Source organism: Haemaphysalis longicornis, unplaced genomic scaffold, assembly GCF_048455015.1.
Source record: "Haemaphysalis longicornis isolate Haplotype H1 unplaced genomic scaffold, Haemaphysalis longicornis Haplotype H1 scaffold_8, whole genome shotgun sequence".
In the NCBI taxonomy this organism is placed as follows: Eukaryota; Metazoa; Arthropoda; class Arachnida; order Ixodida; family Ixodidae; genus Haemaphysalis; species Haemaphysalis longicornis.
Window position 1 is genome coordinate 81,630,780 of NW_027526445.1, and position 22,070 is coordinate 81,652,849.

Genomic DNA, 22,070 nt, shown 5'->3' on the forward strand with positions numbered 1-22,070 from the left:
AAATATTTATTAACAATTTTGCCAAAAACTGTAGATCAGAATAAGGCTGACGTTATACAGTTTACTGGAAAAACGTAGGTGATTAAGACCTGTGCAGATATGCTGTTGGAATAACTCCCCAAAGCAAGCCCGTCAAAGAGCAATGGTACCCTTTGCTGCTGGAAGATCATTCAGTATAGAGCAGGCGCACTACAGAATATATTCCAATAAAGACATCATAAAACAGCGCTCACGATAGGAAGCTTTCGAAAAGCGTATTTTAAGCTACTTGGCTGTGAGCCCGCTAAGCTTATTTAATATTGCCGACAGAAAAGAGGTTAATGGGTACTTCTAAGCGTAACACCACCGTACGTTAGAACTCCGCATCCCAACGTTTTTCTGAAAACATTTTAGCTGCCAAGTTTTCTCAAGTGGTAGTGAGGAATGTTAGAGTCTTCTTCAAACATAAATTTTAGTGAAATATAAACCTAGAGAAATCATGTTCAGCATGCACTGGAAGGAACCCTTCCTTTACTGCTGAAACCAATTTCATATTTCTGTTTGATCCTATATAAGGAAAAATGCTTCAGAAAAAACAAGTCAGAGCTTCACGCAGGTTGGTGAGTTTAGACCACCGCCGTTCCAAAGTATATTGCGTTAAACGACATGTTTTATGAGCTATAGGGGACTTGCCCTTCGCACAACTGAACAAAGTGCCTCTTTGGAAGTATGGTTAAAAATGGGATCTATGTTATTTCACACAAAAGCAGAGACGAGCTTTTTGACGGCTATTAGAAAGTGATTTTTCCACAATGTAGGTAAGACTACGGTTTCTCTAGTGCATTTGTCTTAAATTCCTTTAAACTACAAACCGCTTTAAAAACCGCGCATTTCCTTTATTGTAATACAGTGCTTCTTTACGGGGAACCGTTTTGTGAGTGGCTATTTCTTACTACTTCTGAAATGACCATGAGGACCATTTCACTGTTTTGGCACCCACTGTTTGGGCTGTTTTGGCACCCACTCTTCTGGCTTATTGACGCCGTTACGCGCAAGTTTTCCGACAATACTTCTGTTTGTAATTGAAGAAACATTGCTTTTTAATTCACCGCTTTGGCAACGCTTTTTCATGCCCGTACAAAACCCGATACTCCTAGAGGGTTGCACTTGATTTGCAACAATCTTTTATATATTCCGAAAAATTTTTTTTTGCTCTCTGGACCATGCACGCCGCAGTGACGTCATGGGTATTGCGCTCGGTAATCAAGGGACACACGGAGTGACAGCAGATAAACGAAACAATGCGTCACTTCAAGTCGTATCAGTTCCAAAGCACTTCTTATCTAGTCGGTCTTGTCAGCCACATTGTGATGTCACCTAGTTGCACAACGTTATTTTCTGTCCTCCTATTATCGATAGAAAGAGCTTCTTCAGTTACGGTATGTACGACACCCATTTTAATAGCTCATTTTTTATTCCGAAACGTTCTAATTTAATAAACGCGTACATTTTTACGTAAGAATACGTGCTATACATTATTCATGGTGCATTTTCAATAATGCAACATGATGAACGAAGCGTCAAATTAAGACGTGAATAAAAAAATGGTGTCGCGTTAGACAGGAAACAATGTTTTAGAGCAGGAAAGCAGTAGGTTTTTTCGAACTTACCACACATAGAAACGTCAAGAAACGTAGCAAAGATTACGGCGACAAAGGCGGCCGGTAGGCTGAAATAGAGGATTGGCATTGTTGCAATTGCTGTGTACTTTAAAAGAATTTCTGGGTATCATTTCTCAAAGTTCTGTGTTCCGTCAAGGGAGGTGTACGGATCACTTTTTCAATAAAGTGTAACAGAAAAACTTCTGGAGCTGAAAAAGCCTCAGGTGTAGTTCCGCTCCAACCGCAGTGGCCTTCGGAAGGTATAATTCACACATGCCTGGAACAGCATGCAACTGCTTCACTTTCAGCAATACCGGACAAGTGACTAAGGGTGTGTGCAGCAGAACTTAGAAACGAAGGTTCAAGTCAGCCACTTTTCAGATAGGAGCGCAAAGCGAAAACGCCGGTTTGGCGATATTTCCGCGAAACGTAAAGACCCCCGCGTTGTCTCCAATATTGTAGAACCGTCCACAATGGAGTGCCGCATTGGCCTCGTGCAGCATGAGCGCGTGAAACGCTGATAATTGAGAACCGTGTTTTACCCTGTGCACAATATTAGGCGATAGTTTAACTTAAATTTAGGAAACATTCGGTAGATTCAAATACATTTTTCAATGGTACATTGTTTGCTCTTGTTGTTTAAACTTAAGGCAGCATAGCTAGCAAAATGGATAAAGGAAAGCTCACCACATCATCACGGACTGAAGGCTGCTTCCTGTATGCAAGTGTGCGGTCTTGTGTAGGTGTGTGCGAGAAACGACTGACACATTCGGAGAGCTGATTGGGCAGAGATAAATCCCACAGTGCAAAAGCATACGTAAAGCTCCAGCGACTATAACACACCTCGAGCACACGATATGATGCTCAGCGACGGAATTCGGGAATGTTGTCTTTATCAGGTCGCCAATTGTCCTACAGAAGTTGGTACCCTTTACTTGAAGACCGACTGTAGAACTTCTTCGGAAATTTTTATTGATATCATAGGAGAACGACCGTTGAGTATGTCAGAGCCTTATCATTACGTCCAGCGGTGAAATAGGCGAGAGTACGCGGAGGCGCAAAAGTCGCTTTTTGGTGACAGCATTGTCTGTGACTCGGCGTCTTTGACAGCTCTATCCCGTCAACCGTACTAACTCCCCTACTTTTTTAAGGAGAAACGGCTGTCATCTGCTCCATCTGTGGAACTGCAATTCACGTTCGATACTTAAAGCAAAAACATAGCCGGAGAGATTTCGTCCTGTAAAAATCAATAAATAGCAACAAAGCGTATCTCTTCCTCAGCTACAAGTTAACCTAAATGTTGTTGAACACCTAGGTGCTCCTTATGCCAAAGCATACTCTCAACATTCGCTAATCGAACACAATATTTTAACATTCAAAACCCAACTCGTTATACTCGCATTCGCCAGCGCTTCATTTCACCAGCCAGCGAAGAAAGATTTTGTTACCTACCGTGCTCGAGGCTACATTCCACAGCCGATGCAATACAAGAGTTGACAACACAGCGCCTTCAACAGAGAAATTGCCACGTAAGCCTCATTTCTGCTAAGTGTGGCGAAAGAAATCAAATTTCTCAAGGATGCCAAAGTACAACCACAGTGCTGTATGTGGGATGGGTCACTTACTGCACACACGCGATCATTAACGCAATTTCGAAATAAATTGATACCAGTTCCATATGCACAACCATTATCTAAGATTTATGGATTACAATGTGTGAGCAAAGAACAAATATCCATGTTATTTTTCCAGGGAAATATGTGTAAAAGAAGGGCATGGTACTTCACTTCATCTTTATATGAAATCTTTTCTCAAGTATTTCGGCGATCTAATAATGACTCACGGGGCACAAAAACGCCGTCAATTTTCTGACCCCTGAAAAAGTCACAATTTTGTAGTTACCATATTAAATGGAGGCAAATAAAGTCTGGTTGGTAATATTGGTGTTCGTTTCTGAAAGGCGACAACCCCCTCGCTCTTAGTTACTCGGTGGCGATGGCGATAAAGTAAATAGTACGGCGACCTTGACGGGTATAAATGAGCAAAATGAATACGAACGCAAAGGCGTAAATGAACGCTTGTGGCGGGCAATCGGCTATGTCCTTTACGCCACAAGTAGACAATATCAGCGATCAAAGCGTGCGTACCCACGCTATAGACAGCACAAAGTCACGATATAAATTCACGAAGGCTCGCATAAAGGTTAGGTAAACTAAGTCCAGCCATGTCTGCTGCTGGTCATAGTGCGCGGAATGTAAATACTTCGCCCCCATTGTTGGTAGCGCAGCGGATCGCAATTCTGAGCAGATACGCTTGGTGCCAATAAAGAGCCAAACGCTGCGTCACCGATTTCCTGGCGTTCCGGTCCTGTCCTACATTTCGCAGTATAGGAGAGAGACACACACCGGTGACCGATGTGTCCCACGGACCTGAAAGGTTTCAGTCGCCGCTGGGCCCTCCTAACTTCTACTTTTAGTAAACCTTTTTAATCAAAACGGTTTGTTATCCTTCTGTGGGTTCGTCATCCCAACTTCTCTTAGAGAGAAGCCATAATGCACGAAATGCCGTTGGGGAACTGCTGCAAAGAGGCAGGGGGTGACAATGTACAACCATTTACGCGTTACCACTGAGCGGAGGCACGTCTTTAAAATCGCATCTCCCACAACGCCGGTACGGTCCTCTTAAAAGACGTCAGCATCCATACAGGAACGAGATGCCATTGCTAAAAAAACTATGAAGAAAACTCCCACAAAGAAAAATACCCACAAGCACGGGCGAACCACGAGGGAATTTTAGTGGGAAGAGAAAGGATTGAAGCACGAACCTACGTAATCTCATAGCAGTGCCAGAAGAAACGGTGAAGCGAAAGCAGAACCCATAAACTAGGTAAAAAACAAAGTGAATATCTGTCAATGCCTGGGAAAAAAAGTGAATGCCAATGCCCGATTATTGCATATTTTACCGAATAGAGAGTTTCTGTTTCGTTTCCAGATGCATGTTTCCGCAAACTTTGGATAACATTTATTCTTACCGCACAGTGTGCGACAAGATTAAGTTAATGTGCGCGTAGAATAAGCCTGCTCTCCAAGGCGTTTTTTTTTTGACGCATCGGCCTGTTGGTTCTATGACACCGGATTGCACGAAAGTGGGATACTATGAAAGTGGGATACTGTGTCATCAACAGATTTTACGTATTGTTTTGCGTGGTTCTTCCCGAAATTGGAATTTGGCACAATTTGTTGTTGACCTTGACACACAGGGTGGTCAATTTGTTCGGGAAAAAACCATTATCACGCCTGCCTCGTCTCTATTCTTGAGGGTGTGCGAAATGGCGATCACGTAGGTGATGACCTTCAGGCAACCCTCTGCCTCCTCACCTAACGTTGTGTCCTTGTCCGAACGCAGTCTTCTTACCAGTGATTCCGTGGATCTGTGCTTTGCTGGAACTACGTGTCCTTCCGAGTGTGTGTCATTGTGTGAAAACGTGACCTTGAGACCGGGTTCGTTCTGACCGGTAAAGGTATATTTCGTAGCATCACATTTGCATGGACCTAGTTTAGGAGCTGGAGACCTTTGCGTGACTGCGGTGTGGATACCCAGCACACGTGACGCGCGAAAATCAATTCAAGGTCGAAGAACCAAACTGTCCTTCCATCCCTCTTTGGTTACTCTGAAATATGTTGGACTGACCAGAATGCCTTCGAACTACTGTATTCTTGGCTTGTGAAATAGCCGCCTCCCTGCCGGCCTTGAAGAGTACCACGAAATCGTCCACATATAGAAATGTCTTCACAACTACTAGGCCGTAAACAACGGTTCACAGACGGAGGTCGTAGACCGCAAGAACACGGTCGCTAGCACATACCCTATAAAACATCCTGTGTACAACCCTTCCCCTTGCAGGCATGGCGCATTGTTTTGCATTGAGAAAGTTGACCGAAAATAGAATATCAAGCCCTTTAGGAAGGCCCTCGTGTCGATACAACATTCTTTTTCGTATCGATATAACAAATGTGCTTTCACACACACTTATGGCCCACTCAGTCATTAGAAAGGGAGTGGTACACGTCTTTGATGTGTGTAGAAGCGTCTATCAGAGGCGCTGCGAGCTGTGCTTCGAACAACTTTTAGACCACTCTGGGATCCCTCACGAAGAAGTCTTCAATCGGTAGTGTGGACAGAGTGTGCTGGAGGAAACATCCAAAGCAATTTGGCCAACTTCCGCTATTTGTGACGATCATTTGCACAATTCTTTGTGTGTCTTGGCACTGAGGAAACACTTCAAATGTCGACACTTGCCTTTTTGATGGAGGAGCCAAACGTGTTCGAATGTTTGGTTTCAAAAAATACATTTCATCGGTCTTCGCCTTTTCAGGTTTCACCCCGGTCAGTACTGCAAAGTTCTTCTCGATTGCGTCTTCAAGAAGAGCACTTGAGTTGCTTTGGTAATTCTGTGGGTGCTAGAGTTAATTGACCCTATTTGTCTTAGCGGAAAAGCTTCAATTCGGCTTGCTGCGTGGATTTAGGCACTTCACGCTTGCTGCTACTTGGACGAGTTGGTTGTCGTGGCAGACTGCGCACTCCTTCTAAAATGCATTGTTTTCACTCTTCAGTATTTCCCTTTTCGACTGTGCCCAGTACATGGTAAAACTGCTCCAGATTGCCCAGCTGCTCTCTACGGAAAAGGTTGCTCCGAAATCCAGTGTTTTTTTTCCATTTCCATGTGCAGGGCATTGATCTCCCCATGGCCCCTATTCCGTTTCGGCTTTCTCCTAGGTTGTTTTGTTGGAAAGCGTGGCAGCATAACTTTCCAGATGACCTCAGTAACTGTTTTTTAGTCGGTTACTGGTTATTCGCGCTTAACAAATTCGACACTGTTTGCCATGGTGAATAAAGGGAAGCCACCCAAAATCCAATTGCTGGAAAAACAACGCAAAACAATCGGTAAAATGTGTGGACTACATTGATATTATATGTTACAATGTTTGGAACTACTTCTGTATCATGACTGAGCCCATCCTGGACGGAGTAAAGAAAAATAAACAAGAACAAATAAGTAAACAACAGTGCACACGGAATTGTGGCTCACACTCAAATTTACTACCCAATTTTTCAGTCTCTAATGTACTTGAGTGCGAGCATGTAGACCTACCTGTCTGAAAGCGTGTCTGCAAGCGCATTTTTGCCAATATTTCTACCTGTGTGTCAGCGTAATGCGCAAATTTTGTTGCGCGTTATGCATCTGGCAGCGCCTTCTATCTCCCCGTTCAGGCATAGAGGCTGGCCACTGGTTATGGGGGCCTGCCTGGACGAAAAACACACGCGCAAATATTAACTCGAGGTAACTTTCCAAACAAAACCGTCAAGAAAACTCGACAAGCCGGGCGCCCTTTTTGCACGTCGTTCGAATAAATTTTTTTCGCAACTCGCCAGAAATTTTCTGCCAATATTGAAGAATATTCATTTTGAGGTAAATGCACGCAAGAACGCTCTCCCGGTCTCGCAAATAATACACAGCGCTGTCCGCCAAACAAACCTACTGTAATAAATTACGGCTCGTCCTTATGCTTTTATGTCACTTTTCTGTGTGATCTGTTACCAACCTTGAATCGTTGCAACGTTTTTCGTGCTGTCGAAGCTGTTGTGGATGACTTTTTACAAAGCCTTGAGCGGCACGCAGATCTGGCTACCTGCGTCACACACTTGCATTTTCAGTGTGCACGGGCTTCCCCACGCCTCAACCGAATGTTTATATCTTGTAATTTACACGAAGGCAACCAGGCAACAACGCATGTGTAATTACGCGGTTGACGGTACGCATAACACAAACACCAGTAATGGCTTCACTACAACAAATGGCCGAGCTCCCCTGTTGTGAACCGATAACATATTTTTTCGGTTGAGCTTGCTTTCCGGTGTCGCGTAGAAAACTAAACGTGGATCATTTTAAAGGGGCGTTTCACATTTCTTGGTTTTAAGTTGGTTCAACCGTAAGGGGTGAAACATACTTCCGTGTGGTTTAAAACATTTTGAAACTACATAGCCAAGTTTTGTGTTGCAATACGTTTGAAAATTAGGAAGTTGTTATTTTTTCGGTTTTAGTTTTTTAGTAGCATTCCAAAACGTGTTTGCACAAACAAGCAGAATGAGTATGATCTGAATAAACGTTAAAATCGGTGACAGGTAGTTTCAGTATATGGCGGGAATCAAGAAAATAGAAGAAAGAACAAAACATGATTCTAAAGTCATTGAGGTTAGGAGAAACACAACGCTTTTAGGCTTTGTACTTGCGGTTGGTTCTTCGTGTTAACGTAGCACGATAGTGATCAAATGGCTACCTGCGAGTAAATATATCTCACTGCCTAATATATTTGACAATTGAGAAGCTGTACCGGTCTTTATAAGTAACTACGCCCGGCAGTTTGACTTTCACAAATAATGATCTCAAAGATTTATGAAAAGTGGTGGCTGAATTTGGATAGCTGCTGCAATTACATCTGATGATTATAGTGTTTAGTGTGATTCTCTGATCCTACCTAAGTCTTACTTTTGAAATCTGTGAGTAGTAGCTGAATCGATTGTACTAGAGGACGGATTTATAAATCAGCCTTTGCTGCTAAGTGCAAGACATTGTTACAGCGCTCATAACAAACACCCATGTACGAAAACACACATTGATTCACCAATACCCAAAGTCGTAGCTCTGAAAAGTATTCCCGTTTTGGCAAATATTTCCTTTTTTTTATCCAGTGTGCTTGACCAGATCTTGAACAATTCCCTGATTATTTTCATGCATTACAAAAGCCAAGTGTAAAGAATGAGAAAACATTTTGAAACATTGAATTTTCGTGCATGCCGAAGCAATCGAGCTACAATGACATACTGAAAACTGGCCAGGTGTGCGGTAAGATCCTACGAAAATATTCACTTTGTTTGTCGGGCAGGTCAGACATAAAAACAAGTTAAAAAGTAAAAATGGGCGCGGCGGTACACGGCTTATGCATAATTACGCATCGAGCTTTCGTTCTTTCTTACCATAAAATAATACTACCTGAATTGTTGTAACCGGAACAATGAAAAAAACAGCCTACAAACAAAACAGGTCCATGAACACGCACAGGTAGACAGAAACTGGGCTTTTGCTTGGCTACAGAAGGGCTGCACATAAGCGTACAGAAGCGGTAGAAGTTATGCGCACGTCGAGCTAATATAATGAAGGGGACACTACACGGGGACACCAAGCTGCTGGTCTCTTTTTTGCACCGCGAGAAAACAGACAAGGGAACGTAACAAGGTACAACAAGGTACCTGGGCAAGCCAGTTAGGGAACCTGAAACTATTGGACATGGTGTCTTTTTAGGGGCTCCCAGATTAAATAAGGAAACCATGCCTAAGCGAGAAACTCAGGTAGGACAAGCTGTGTTGTGTTGCCAAAACGAAGTATTCAAATGTTTCTTGAATATAATAACTACGCAAATAAGCAATTCTTGTTTCTGTGGGGTGCCTTAGCGAAATGCTCTAGAATGGCAAACATGCAGTTTGTTCAGATTTTGAAACAAATCTATTGTTGAACTCTAGAGTTCACGTTGTTTTGTTCGTGAGAACTCATTATTGGTTCTATGAAGGTCGTATAGCTAAAAAGGACATCTTTTGCTTGTTTATGTCGCCCACCAAATGTGCAAACCAACTTCCCAACCGTAATGACAGAATACATGGCCTAATGATGTGTTTATTTTTATTTAAAACTTGATTGATTCATTGGACACACTCCATTAATTGTTTTCTTTGTGTTTGGGTGTAACATTGCCAAAACACTGACACCACCACCTCCCACTCTTTGGACAGAACTCACGAAGAAAAAAAAAATACTGCAGTTCTATAAAAACGCACAGAAAGCGTTGAAATGTGTCGTTAGCTTTTGAATCATCGTTAATTTTTAACTGTTTTTCCTTTTTGCTGAATTTGCCTACATTTATGGATGAATATTCGATATGTTTGTAAATTTTTTACACCATTGTACTTTAGCTCGGCCAGATATATCCCAAACAAAACTGTGCAGGCTTCAGAGGGCTTTTCTTCTCTTTCCATAATAAAGCAGTCACTCCAAGTGCCGGACTTGAAACCGCGGTTGACAGGCAGCAGCCTAGGACATCGCTGCCGGACACCGTGAGATGTCATGGTTGGAGTTGCAGATCAAATGCAGACAGCATGACAAACATGTACGAGTATAATGTAAATGCAGTTAAACATGGATATACCGAAGTTGACAAAAGTTCACAATTTTTCGTTACATGCAGATTTTCGTTGCAGGCAGGTTTTGAGTTAAGCCTCGCGTGAGGGAAGCAGAAGCGTAACCAAAATGTTAGACATCAGTTACTCTAAACTTAATATTAAAGAATTTATAAAACAGTGAAAACAGCGGGACGTCCACCAGCAGCTTTCTCACAGGCACCACACGGCCCTCCAAAAAATGAAAGTTACTTACCATAGTGTTCACAAACGCAACATAAATGTCCCTTCGGCCTTTTGACCCTTCTTGCCCAAATGCATTTTGAAACGACGCCATTTTGTTAACCTGAATAAACGGAAAGTGAGAAACTTTAATCGCAGTTGAATAGAGAATATTTGTAAACTTGATTGATTTTTTTGCACTCAAAATTGGTATGAGGTTGCTAGCTGCGCTACTGTACCGGGCAGTGACGTTCTTCTTTTTCGCCAACTGAAACGGCTGCTAAATTTGTGAGCTCGTCCTGAAAAGACAATTTTTTTAGCTTTCTGCATGCAGAACTGATCACCGACGAGCCGACACCAGAAAATAGCAGTGGAGACGTGTGACTACATTCCGACAAGCTTAAGACCTGATAAATACATAAATGTCAGACGATACTTGCGTGTTTTGAATGACTGAAAACCAAAAATTTAGGACATTTTAAGAGCTATTTTTGATATTATCAGGTTCCACCAAGGATGTGAATTCCATGAAATCTAAAATCATGCTTGATTTTTGCTGTACCTAATTATTGTAGTGTTGAAGGGTAAGGTGTTCACATTGTACACCCGGTGTAATGAAGTCGACCAGAATGATATGCTGATGATTCGGGTATGATGAGCAAACGTATTCTACAGATGTATTAAGCTTTTTAAACGAATATATAGGGACATCAGGTGGAATGTTAAACTCCCCTAGTAAAAGCTTCTCACCGCAAGTCAGACGAATGTCCAGCCAGAGAGTCTCGTGGTCGCCTTCAAGTTCATGACGCCGCATAGATTGAAAAGCGCTCTCGACCGCAACTAACACCCCCCTCCCTTTTGTTTCACCCTAGAAAAGTCCCTATTTTTGCGGAAAACGTGGTAAGTTTTTGCAAGTTCTTGCAAATCAGGATTTATAAATAACAAGATTCACAAAATTTTAAGAAATCGCATTTAAAAAGAATTCACTCGCTTTGGTTCGAAGGTCACGCATTCTGATAATAGATGTCCGACCTTTCGAATTTTTTAGTTGAAATTTTGAACATCAGTGGGACATAACCTGTAGGCATGCAGCTTGCGACGGAAGCGTTCGTAGAGACAGCCCTTGGGCCACAAGAAAGGATCACCCAGACGCTGGAATGAGACCTCGTCGACAGTCACACAGAAAGAGGAGTACGATGTATACTTAGTTTTCAGCCGCTGGAAAGACAGGGGTACGACGTGCACCGTCGACAGGTGCTCCGTCAGTAGCGCTGAGGTGGTGCAAGGGGACAGTTTTGACACAAAGATGTGCCTAGGACGTTTCGAACGCTGAACCACGGGGATGTGACACGAATCAGGCGCACCCACACACTCCGCACGCCGCTCCCGTTGTTTGTGAGGGCCGACTCGTGGCCATGTTCGTGGCGGTACACAGCAGAGGTTGCCGGGGCTGGGGTCAGCTGCTCCGGCGTTAAAGGTTTTCCGCCGGTTTTCGCCACAGGAGTGGCGAAAGATGCATGGAGCCCACGCTGCGGGGTGGGTGGCGGCGGTGTCCCATCAAGCTCATGTGTCGGAGAGGATGCAGGCGGCAGGCGCAGGGGAGGCCTTGCGGGATAATAATAATATTGATAATTATATTAATCAATCAATCAATCTCTTTATTATAGGGCCCAGGTACAGCCGTAGCCTTTGTTCTGGCGCACTTAAGAAAAACACAGACGACGACACAAATACATCCACGCGTGAGAAGAACAAAATACAAACCAAAAAAACACTAGAATGAAGAATAAAGGTCATTTAACAAAATCAATGATTTCGGCACACTAAAGTTGGAACAATCACGAAACGATAATACACAGTGTCATAAAAATTTGACAATACAAACGGGCAGGTATATATGAGTAGGAACCGTAGCAAAGGTGAGCAACATAGGCGGAAATAGGGCAATGAAAATAGAAATAAAACTGGTCAAAACCAAGTCAGGGAGAGACAGAAGTCACAAGGTCGCACATGTAAGACCGAAGGGCTGTATAAAACAGGTCAATATTATGGGAGTAGAGATTGTATGTTTCTTGAAGGCGGTACAATGTGCAGTGTTTATTGCATGTCTTACGGGTACGAAGTATAGGAGACTTACAAGTAAGTTTCGACTGTACTCTAAGATTTACATTTCCAAGCAACTCCAAACAAAAAATAATCCCGTGTACATGTTTAAAAATAAAATTAGGTCAGCATTGGTTCGCCTTGACTTCTAACTTTGGAGAGGATTAGAAGTAAAATAGACTGAACCATTTCCACTGTGGAGGGAGAAACGATGTTTGTGGATAGATATGAACTTATTTTGCACTTTGTCAAGTATATTACTGTTCGACTGGCACGTGCCGTTCCAAACAACAGAGGCATATTCTAAAATAGGGCGGACAACAGACAAATGAAGCTTTAGTAATGAGACAGGGTTGCTGAATTCTCTTGATATTCGACAGAAAAACCCCAAGCGGTGAAGGGCGTGCTTAGAAATAGAATCCACATGAGCAGAAAAGTTTAGCGCACTGTCAACTACCACTCCAAGGTTAGATATTTTTAAAACACGTGGTAGTGGTACACTTTCCACAACGTACGGATAAAGTAAAGGGTTTGTTTTACGACTGTAGGACATAACCTTCGTTTTAGTGCCACTAAGAGAAAGTTTGTTCCCGGAGCACCCGTTGCTAAAAGCATCCACATCAGATTGAAGAGCTATGCAATCTTCAGCGCTAGTAACATCTTTAAATATTTTTATGTCATGAGCATACAACAGAAAACAAGATTTGTGGAATAAGAGGAGCAAGGGCCGAGACGTCCCGGTGATTCGATGGTGCTTCTATTTACAAAGATGGCGACTGATGAAGACGAAGCAGCTCGAGCGAGAGCTGCTCACGCGACTATGGGCACCGATGATGGTGATCACATCGGTGCAGCAATGAAGACACCTATAAAGTTTCTACATCTTCCCCGCCCACAACGAACCGTGGTCAGTCCGCTTCCATAAACTAACACAAGTTCGTTCCGATCCGATCCGGTAGGCAGTCATAAGGGGAAACTGCTGCAGGTGCCGTCTTTTGAATGAATCCTCGCTGGGAATATCGGCGCAGTCGACGCAGCCAGGTAGAAATTCGCAAGCCGTCTTCAACGCGTTTGTACTCAGATGTTAGTTCTTCAAATGCACATTTCGAGATCCGAAAAAAGTTTCCCTGGGACTTCTGCTTCTTTCTGGGGCTCTGTACACTGACAATTCTGTTGCAGTTATCAGATGTTTCCTTTTTCTTTAAATCATGCTTTCCGCGAACTTTCTTTCTTACGCCGGGTTGTCTGGTAAGTTCGGCAGCACTCCTCTTGGGATATTTCTCGAAAATGGCAGCATCCCGCTCCTCAGTGTCGTGCATCGCTTTTCCTTTTCGTGTCTTGTCTTGCCCTTGATGTGCTGCAGGTAGTACATTCGTTGTCTCCAGCTCGATACGTCCGTCATACGTAGCCTGTGCTGGTGGTAAGGAATTTAATGAGCAAACTGTCTCGCTCGAAGTAGTGTCGACGAATTCTTGAAAAACAGACGAGAGTACGGCATCTTCAGTTTGAAAATCAAGCGCAGCCAATGAGGGAGTCGCATTCTCCTGTTCTGCTTGCGGTACGAAATCTGATGGCAGTGATGTTGCTGTCAAGACAGTTTCTTCATCAGAAGTTTCGAGATCACGTGGGTCGTAGCATTCCTCTGTAGCCGTAAAAAACTCTCCGAAACTTTTAGATGAATTCAATTTCTCGAGGATCTTGCAATGTCCTGTGGTGTCGTAGTTTTGGGTTTTCAATCGATAGTATATGCGGATCATAACGTGAGTAACATCGTCATCGTACTCTGCGTTGGTTGCGAATTCCTCATCCAAGTGGTCGATGTCAATAAGCGGTTCAATGTCCTCATTCAACCGTCTAAGTTCAACTTCAATTTTCCGAAGCTGGCGCAGAAAGCTCGTCAACAGCTCGCAAACATCGCTCGTCATTAGAGTCAGCCCTAATGCGGCTTCTGCGTTTCTGCGTAGTTCAAGAGCAATTGACCGCGTCCTTTCTCTGGTCATCTTCCGTTCGTGCAGGCGCATCTTAGATTGAGGAACACCCTGTTCGTGCATCAGAGGTACTAGTCTGTTTTTCATTGCGCGATGAGCTGCGGCACTCCCCTCACCTTTTGCGGAATCGCTTTCTAGACCCACCGAAGAAAATCCTCGGAGGGGAGGATGCCTCGTCGTCTTGCCTGCCCATCGCGTCGGTCAGCCATGGGTAGCACCATCGTCGATATGTCCATCAAATGGTCCGTCGTCGGCGTCGAGGGGTCCTCCTTCTCGTAGGCCAAAGTTCGGATGACTCCGAATCGCGCTGGGCCTTCTTCCCGGGTTTATCGGCACCAAAATGTGGAATAAGAGGAGCAAGGGCCGAGACGTCCCGGTGATTCGATGGTGCTTCTATTTACAAAGATGGCGACTGATGAAGACGAAGCAGCTCGAGCGAGAGCTGCTCACGCGACTATGGGCACTGATGATGGTGATCACATCGGTGCAGCAATGAAGACACCTGTAAAGTTTTTACAAGATTGATTTATAGAGGCTGAGACGTCTTTAACAAACAGAGAAAACAAAAGGGGCCCCAAAACAGATCCCTGAGGCACACCATTCAAAGCATAGTAGGCAGCAGATTCTTTATCATTACTGACACAAAACATGACCTATTATTAAGATAACTGCTGAGTAACTCAACGAAGCGAACGGGATTGTTATAAATAGACATTTTATGCAGAAGCAAGCAATGGACAATGACGTCACACGCTTTGCTGAGGTCACAGTACACGGTATCGAGCTGACCCCGTCCATGTACAGCTTCCGAGGCAAACGACATAAAAGACACAAGGTTTGTAGTAGTTGAACGGCCAGATAAAAAAACGTGCTGTTCTGGAAGAAGGATGTTTTTTACACTACTGGACAAAATTACGTGCAAAATTGATTCGAACTGTTTGCTTGCCGAGCAGATGATAGAAATTGGCCTGTAATTTTCTACCTTTGTTTTCACACCAGGCCTAAACAAGGAACAATACGCGCGACTTTCTAAAGGCGCGGAAAGGTAGATGATTTTATACCGTTGTTAAATACTGAAGCGAGAATCGGAGCTAGTATGACCCCGTAAGCTTTTAGTCGTGCGGAGGAAATTCCATCCAGACCAGAGGAAAGAAATGGCTTTAGCTCTTTGAGTGCCTTGAGAACGTCTTCTTCGCGTATAAGGGTGATACAGAAATTCTAAGAAGACAGTTCGCGGGCGCGGGAGAGGGTATTGGGTCTAAATACTGAACTGAAGTGCTCAGCAAATGCATCGGCAACAGAAGCGATATCATTTCCGTTTTTATCGAGAAGGCTGATGTGTTCTCGGCTCTTCGTGCCGGAGCGAAAACGGACGTACTGCCAGAAGCATTTGGAACTCTGCGTAGCATCATTTTCAACAGCAGAGATGTACAGTAACCGATCCCGCTTATAGAGCACTTTGCACAAAGACCTGTGGTAGACAAATTGCTGTTGCCATGACTCACTATTTGTGCGCCGTGCCTTCCGATGGGCACGCTTCTTATGTTTCAAAGCCACGCGGAGCTCCCCTGAAAACCAAGCGGAGAGTTTAGAGTTCCTGGGCCGCTTACGCGGGATGAATCTGCGCATACCTCCCTGCATAATAGAAGAAAATGGCTCGACTTACTTTGCTTGTTCTCAAAACTTGTGGCAATGCGTGGAGATGGTAAGATTGGGAAATAAGGCATTCCAGTATTATTCAACGTTATTCACCAGCATTTTCCTAACCCGGCGATTTATATCTACCGCTTGTACTTATACCAAATCCGCATGCCCCTCCAGCATGTCTCTTCATATAAGTACCTCGGTGTTTACATTACCATAATCTATCTTGGCACACACACATCACCTACATCTAGAAAATTGCTGAATCAAACATTGCACTACTTGCAGCGCAACTTTACTCATGCTCCACTTTCCCTACTACATCGGTTCTACTATACCGGTCACTAATTAGCGCAAAACGTGAGTACAGGGGGGTTAAAAGACATACGAATAACGAAGCACACAGCCTCTGACGCGTGCAGCACCGTCTGGCTGCAGAGTCGGTGAACGGCGCGCAGTCGTAGCACTTTCAGAGCGTTTGAGAGTGTGGCCTACGTTTAGGAAAAATGCTTGATAAAGAAGCGACACCGGTAATTTATTTTGCAGCGCCTTTTTATGGTACGTCCTCACTCAGCATCCCGTTATCTACTAATTTCGGACGTAAATGGAGCAGCAGGCTGATTGCAGCTAGCAGCATGCCCTTCAGCGATCATGCTGCACGTGGTGACACCGCTTAAAACGTCGCCACAAAATAAACGGCCGGCATTGCTTCTTGATCCAGCATGTCCCGTAATTGTTAGGCACACGCTCAAACACTTTAGAAGAAGTGCGCATGCACGTAGTTCACTGATATCGCAGCTAGATTGTGCAGCAAGCGTCGGAGGCTGTGCGCTCCGTTCGCATTTCTTTTAAACCCTCCTGTACGCTTCTGCAAATGAAATCCCAAATGAAATCTAACGTTGAACAAGGAGATTTAACTGTCCTGAGAAAGTTGTTCCGACTTCAGCTTTTTCATGAGATCTTCTTTCACAACTCATCAATGAGGCGAGACCTTATTTTAGAACCATCATATACCGCTCATCCCGCATTGATGATCACCATAAGGTTGCCATTGCTTTTTGCCGTAAAGTAATATTTTCAGCTGCCTTTTTTTCCCAGAACCTGTGCTGAATGGAACCATCCTACTCTATTTTATCGTTACCATTCAAGACCCTTCATTGTTTAAAAATGCCATTACTCAGCACGTTTTGTGACAATTATGCAGTGTCCGTTTTCTGTTTTGTTTGGTTTGCTTGTTTGCTTTTTACATATCCCTTCTTTTTTGGTTTATTTCAGTTTTGTTCTTTTTGCTTCTTCTTCTTTTCTTTTTTTCTTGTCTTTTATTCTCCTTTTTTTCTTTGCGTGCTATGCATTTCTGTTACCCACCTCCTCTGTAACACCCTACGGGCCTTGAGAGTATTCAAATAAATAAATAACTAAATAAATTGATTATTAGATAATTAGAAAATAAATAAAAAATAAATAAACGAATTGTCGACTTTACGTTAAGAGTGTCAACTTACTCGACCATGTGGTCTACATGAGAAGAGCCTCGGGGACCAGAAAACACTTTCTCCCTGCTTTTGCGTTTATTAGTACAGTAATACCTCGTTAACTCGAACTCGCATATCTCGAAAAATCGGCTAAGTCGAAATTTTCCGCGGCACCGAACATTTTCCTATAACCCCATATATATTTTTCCCTTTATCTCGAAGTATTTTTGGGTCGGATTGCGGATAACTCGAAATCTTGACTGGGAGTGGAACGAAAATTCCGCCGCCGGACCATTTCACAAGATTCGCGCGATGCTGCCACGCCTGAAGTCCGTCGATTTTTTTTCTTATTTAGCCGCGCCTGCCATACGTCGATGCTTTCCGCGAACGCGAAGTGCGCGAAGTCTCAGCCCAGCGACATATCAACTTTGTCAAGCAACCCTGTGGCACGTCATGTGACACATGAGCTGAGCAGGGAGGCCCTCTGCCCACGCTTGGCGTAGTTTGCCTCGTTCGCTTCGAAATAAGGTCGAGTGCAGCGGCGGGGAAGATCGACTGATGCGATGCGTCAAGCAGCTGTGGGACGCCTTCCTAGGCCCGAGTACGACCGCAAAGCAGACGAGCATTAGGCAGTTTTTCTCTGCTAAATAAAATGGCAGTGCGGCAAAACCCAGCCGGTTAAAGTCTCTTGTATGTTGTTTTTTTCTCTTTTAAACCTGCACGAGAAGAAAGATTAGAAACTGCAGCTGAAGAGCCGGTATGTAGTTGTAATTTTTCTGAAGAGCACTCAGTTTCCCCGGCGATTAGAGCAACTTTGCTTATCTCGAAAATCCGTTTATCTCGAAATTTTCCCTGGTTTTTACGACTTCGAGTTAACGAGGTATTACTGTAGTTTGTATTCATTATTTAAACAATGTACCAAGCTAATCGCCAACAAAAACAATGTTTGGGCGAAGGGCGTTAATATTAATATCCCCAACCATACATATGTTGTCTGCACGAGCAAGGACTCCATCGTACAATGTAGCTACTTCAAAAAAAACAACCCTGAAAAGAAGGTGGGCGGTGATCATATATTAAAACCAAAGATAGCTCAGCAGCGCTCCGGCGTATGGCAACGACGTCAGCGTTAAAAACGCAAAACTGCATTCCCATACCGATTGGCTATGTTTTGTAACTACTGCAGCTCGCTCCACCTCTAATAAATGGGGTGGGAAAGTATGAGTGGAAACCGATCATGATATACTGGGGTCGAACAGACGAAGGTACATTTATATCTGTAACGGCGAAAACTTTCACACGTGAATAAAATGGGGATGTTGCAGCGAAAAAATGGTCTCAAGGCTTGTGAGACTGCAGATATTGACGTGCGCTAGCTGGAAACCTCAACTGCTTTCGACTGAAAAACGTTGTGAGCTTCCTGAAAAGATGAAGACTAGTCGGCGTCGACGAGGTCCATACTGAGACAATCATTTCAAAGTTAGATAGCCTTTTGATACGAAGAAGTGGCAACCGGCAGTGACAGGCAACGAATACAAGACCTTGGGCGAAGTATCCTGGCCCTATATTCGGAGCAGCGCGGCGGAACGAAGCATACCAGAAATGTGTGAAGAAAATTATGATTTTGTTGCGCCCGAACTTTATTGAAGTAATATTGCACAGAAAACAGCCAACGTGTAAGAAACGCTGCAATCGTACCGCCCAACCGGAATTTGATCACTCTCTTTGGTCAGTGGGCGCAGATCACATATTTTGCAGCTATTCAATTTTATGCAGTTCTTTTTATCAACCCATTGTTCCCTTATCACGCCCCCCCTGCATATTCACGTGTAAGCACCTTTTTGAATAAACATAGGAACCTTTTATCTCAAGCCCCGGCTGGAGTAATGTTGTTTAGCAAGAAATGATTAGCTTTGACGTCAAAGATATCCCAAAGGAGAGCCTGAAAGGCCCTATGCTGTCGTTCTTTGGTTCACTCTTTATCTGCTAGAGAGGTTCGCAAACAAGGGCGTTGCAGGGTTCCTCCAAGGACGCCTCTCCTTCCTAATCGCTTTCCTCGCGCCTTTTTGAGGGTTATCACATAAACCCCTCGAATGCTACTACTCTCAAGTTTCTCGCCTAACCAACGTCATGAAAATAAATGCTGGTTTGCCTGTTTGTTCAGAAAGCACAATTTACCGGAAGTTGGGAAATGGGAAGGCAGAAAGAAAGTTGTGAAATTTACCAAGGCAATTTACAGAAATATAATATATTCGTTTGTAATCGGGAGTTCGGCTGCGCTGGTGTTTTGCCACGTCGGTGAAGGGAGCTATAAATCGACCAGATTTGGGGAAAATCCCCAAAGTGGAGTAAGGATCTGCAAAGGAAAGTCTGACATCCACCTGAATGCGGCCGTACAGCTACAAAGCAAAGCAACACAGCTTCCTCAAAAACTTTGCATTTGAGGAAAAAGTCCTCGTTGTCCGGGGTCCTTTGCAGGCGCTAGAAAGAAAAACTTAAGCGGAATTGTCAGCACGTCCATAATGTTCGTTAACAAACATGAGGTCGGCATTTAAAATTAAATTACTGAAATCAAAATTTTGGAGAAGAAACAGGAAGTCGACATACAGCAAATATCTGGGACATCAATAAGGTACGTGGTGTGACAGCCGCCAATAGCGCATGGTGTTTTGTTTTGCTCACTCGCCCATTTAAGAATAACTGAATGCTTCAATCCAACAAAATGATAACAGCGGAAAATACATTCATTAGGCTGCATATTGCAGCAACGCGAAGACGTCCTCTTAGGTCTTTACAGTGTTGCTTTTTAAATGCAGTGCATTTCTTTATCTCACGATGTCACGCGAGTTATCGGCGTGCCTCGGCGTCCGCAACAGCAGTTCCAGATGCGCCTTCTCCCCACTCCTCCTCTCCCGCATCACCCTAACCTCCTTGCTCTCAACAACAGGTCCGCACCCCTCCCCCTACACTATATAAAAAAATAATACTTTCCGGCGACTGGTTTCGATCCAACGACCCTGCGGGCGGAACGCAGTGTACATGGAGCTCTACCCACTGCGCCACAAAGCCGACGCAGAAAGGAAGCCTACGAACGCGCCTTATATCCTTGACTCATTCAAACTACGTCAAGAAGCTGCTGATACAACGCATTCACTACCACCAACTCCCCAAACACTAAACGTTAACGCAATACACCCACCCCCTATGCGACGTATTTACTCGAGTCCCCATCACGGGGAGATGGGCCCTTTAATTACCTGGAGTACGCACATATAACTGAGTCTCCAGATATTGAAGCTATAAATTTATTCGTCACAATCGAGTATTACGACGTGTAGATAACAGTACATATGAATGATTTGCGTGTCGGAGGATATAAAAAGAGGCAACTTACTGCAGGCTGGAATGCTTGGTGACGCGGCGGCGAAAACTGCCAGAACTGTACCCGCTGCCCAAGAGGAACCTTGATAAATGAGGGTATTCTATTTTTATTTAGAAAAAATGAATTTGTCCTTAACAGATATTATGTTGTGCCATCTGAAAGATATATGTATTTTAATATTAAGGTAGTGGAGAGCTCACAATTAGAATCTTAGTCCGAATCGTCATGTTACAAAGCGAAAAACAAAATGGAAAAATTATAGAATGATACCTTTAGCAATAAAAACTAGATTTTAGTTATGTTAATTAAGGAATATAAGTTTGAATGAATCAACTTTATCTATGCCTCTCGTATCTAGTGACGTTTCACGCAATATTTGAAAACTTAAAAACCACAATGTAAACAAATCTCTATTGACGAAACTTTTATTGTCGACTTGCAAAGCAAGTTCCCCTATTTTAGGCGGCCAGCAGATCTCCGCATTTGCACACTTATTAAAACAGTTTTTGGGGAACCAAGAATCGGGGCCACAGAAGCGGAGATACGAATCTCCGATTCTGTGGCGTCTCTGTATGAAAAAAGTCTGTTAGCCATGATGCACATTAACCTAATAGGAAATAGTTATTTGAAGAATATAATATATATATTTTTTTCCTGAACAACTTGAATATGTTTTAAAGCATTCGCAGTTGTCCCACTACCTGTCTTTAAGGCTTCAAAAGCAAACTAGACCATCAGTGTTCCCAAGTAACAATAACTGTGAGTTCTCAAGAAATGACGTCCACAACAACCATTCTTTTATAAGCGCAATGGCAGTTTTACTCGTATTTATTATCACTTGGCGGTCATTCTGGCTCTGGAGGAAGCAAAAACCGCAAAAAAAGATCGCTTTAGTTATTAGGTCATTATGTTATAACAATAATAATGCCTTTGTTTTTATTCCTTAATGATGGGGAATAGGGGAAAACCCTGGAAAAACCAGCTTGACGGGCTCCCTCCACTAAGGCAAATACACAAGTGCAAAAAATCAAGGCCGCCAGAACAGTTTAAACAAACAGTTTATTGGCAAAAAAAATCAAATGCAAAAAGCACTTCTATTACATTTAAACATACATAATCACCCATAAAACGCACCCAGATAATCATAAAACATTGTTAAAAATAAAAAAATACCATCAACTTTAAGACAGTGAACTGGAAACAGCGCCATATTTGGGGGTAGAACTAACGACAATAAAGTGTTACAACGATATGAACAGTTCTGAAAGGAAGTATGTTTATTTTTACTCAACAAAGGATACTAAAGGGCCCAAGGGCTTATTACAAAGCGTTGCCGCAGCTTGCAGCTGCTGAAAGAAACGAAAAAAGGAAAATGCAAGAAAAAGAAGAC

General features: G+C 43.3%; 1 protein-coding gene across 1 annotated transcript in view; it reads right to left on the minus strand.

The window, feature by feature from the left end:
* Positions 1-2,440, minus strand: part of LOC144148693 (uncharacterized) — a 36,445-nt gene extending 34,005 nt beyond the window's left edge. Inside the window, exons 1-2 of the mRNA XM_077680212.1 lie at positions 2,328-2,440; positions 1,650-1,708 (exon numbers count right to left, since the gene is read on the minus strand). Of these exons, the coding sequence (XP_077536338.1) occupies positions 1,650-1,708; positions 2,328-2,335 (67 nt within the window). The 5' untranslated portion in view covers positions 2,336-2,440. The remainder of the gene's footprint in view (positions 1-1,649; positions 1,709-2,327) is intronic.
* Between the last annotated feature and the right edge of the window lie 19,630 nt (positions 2,441-22,070).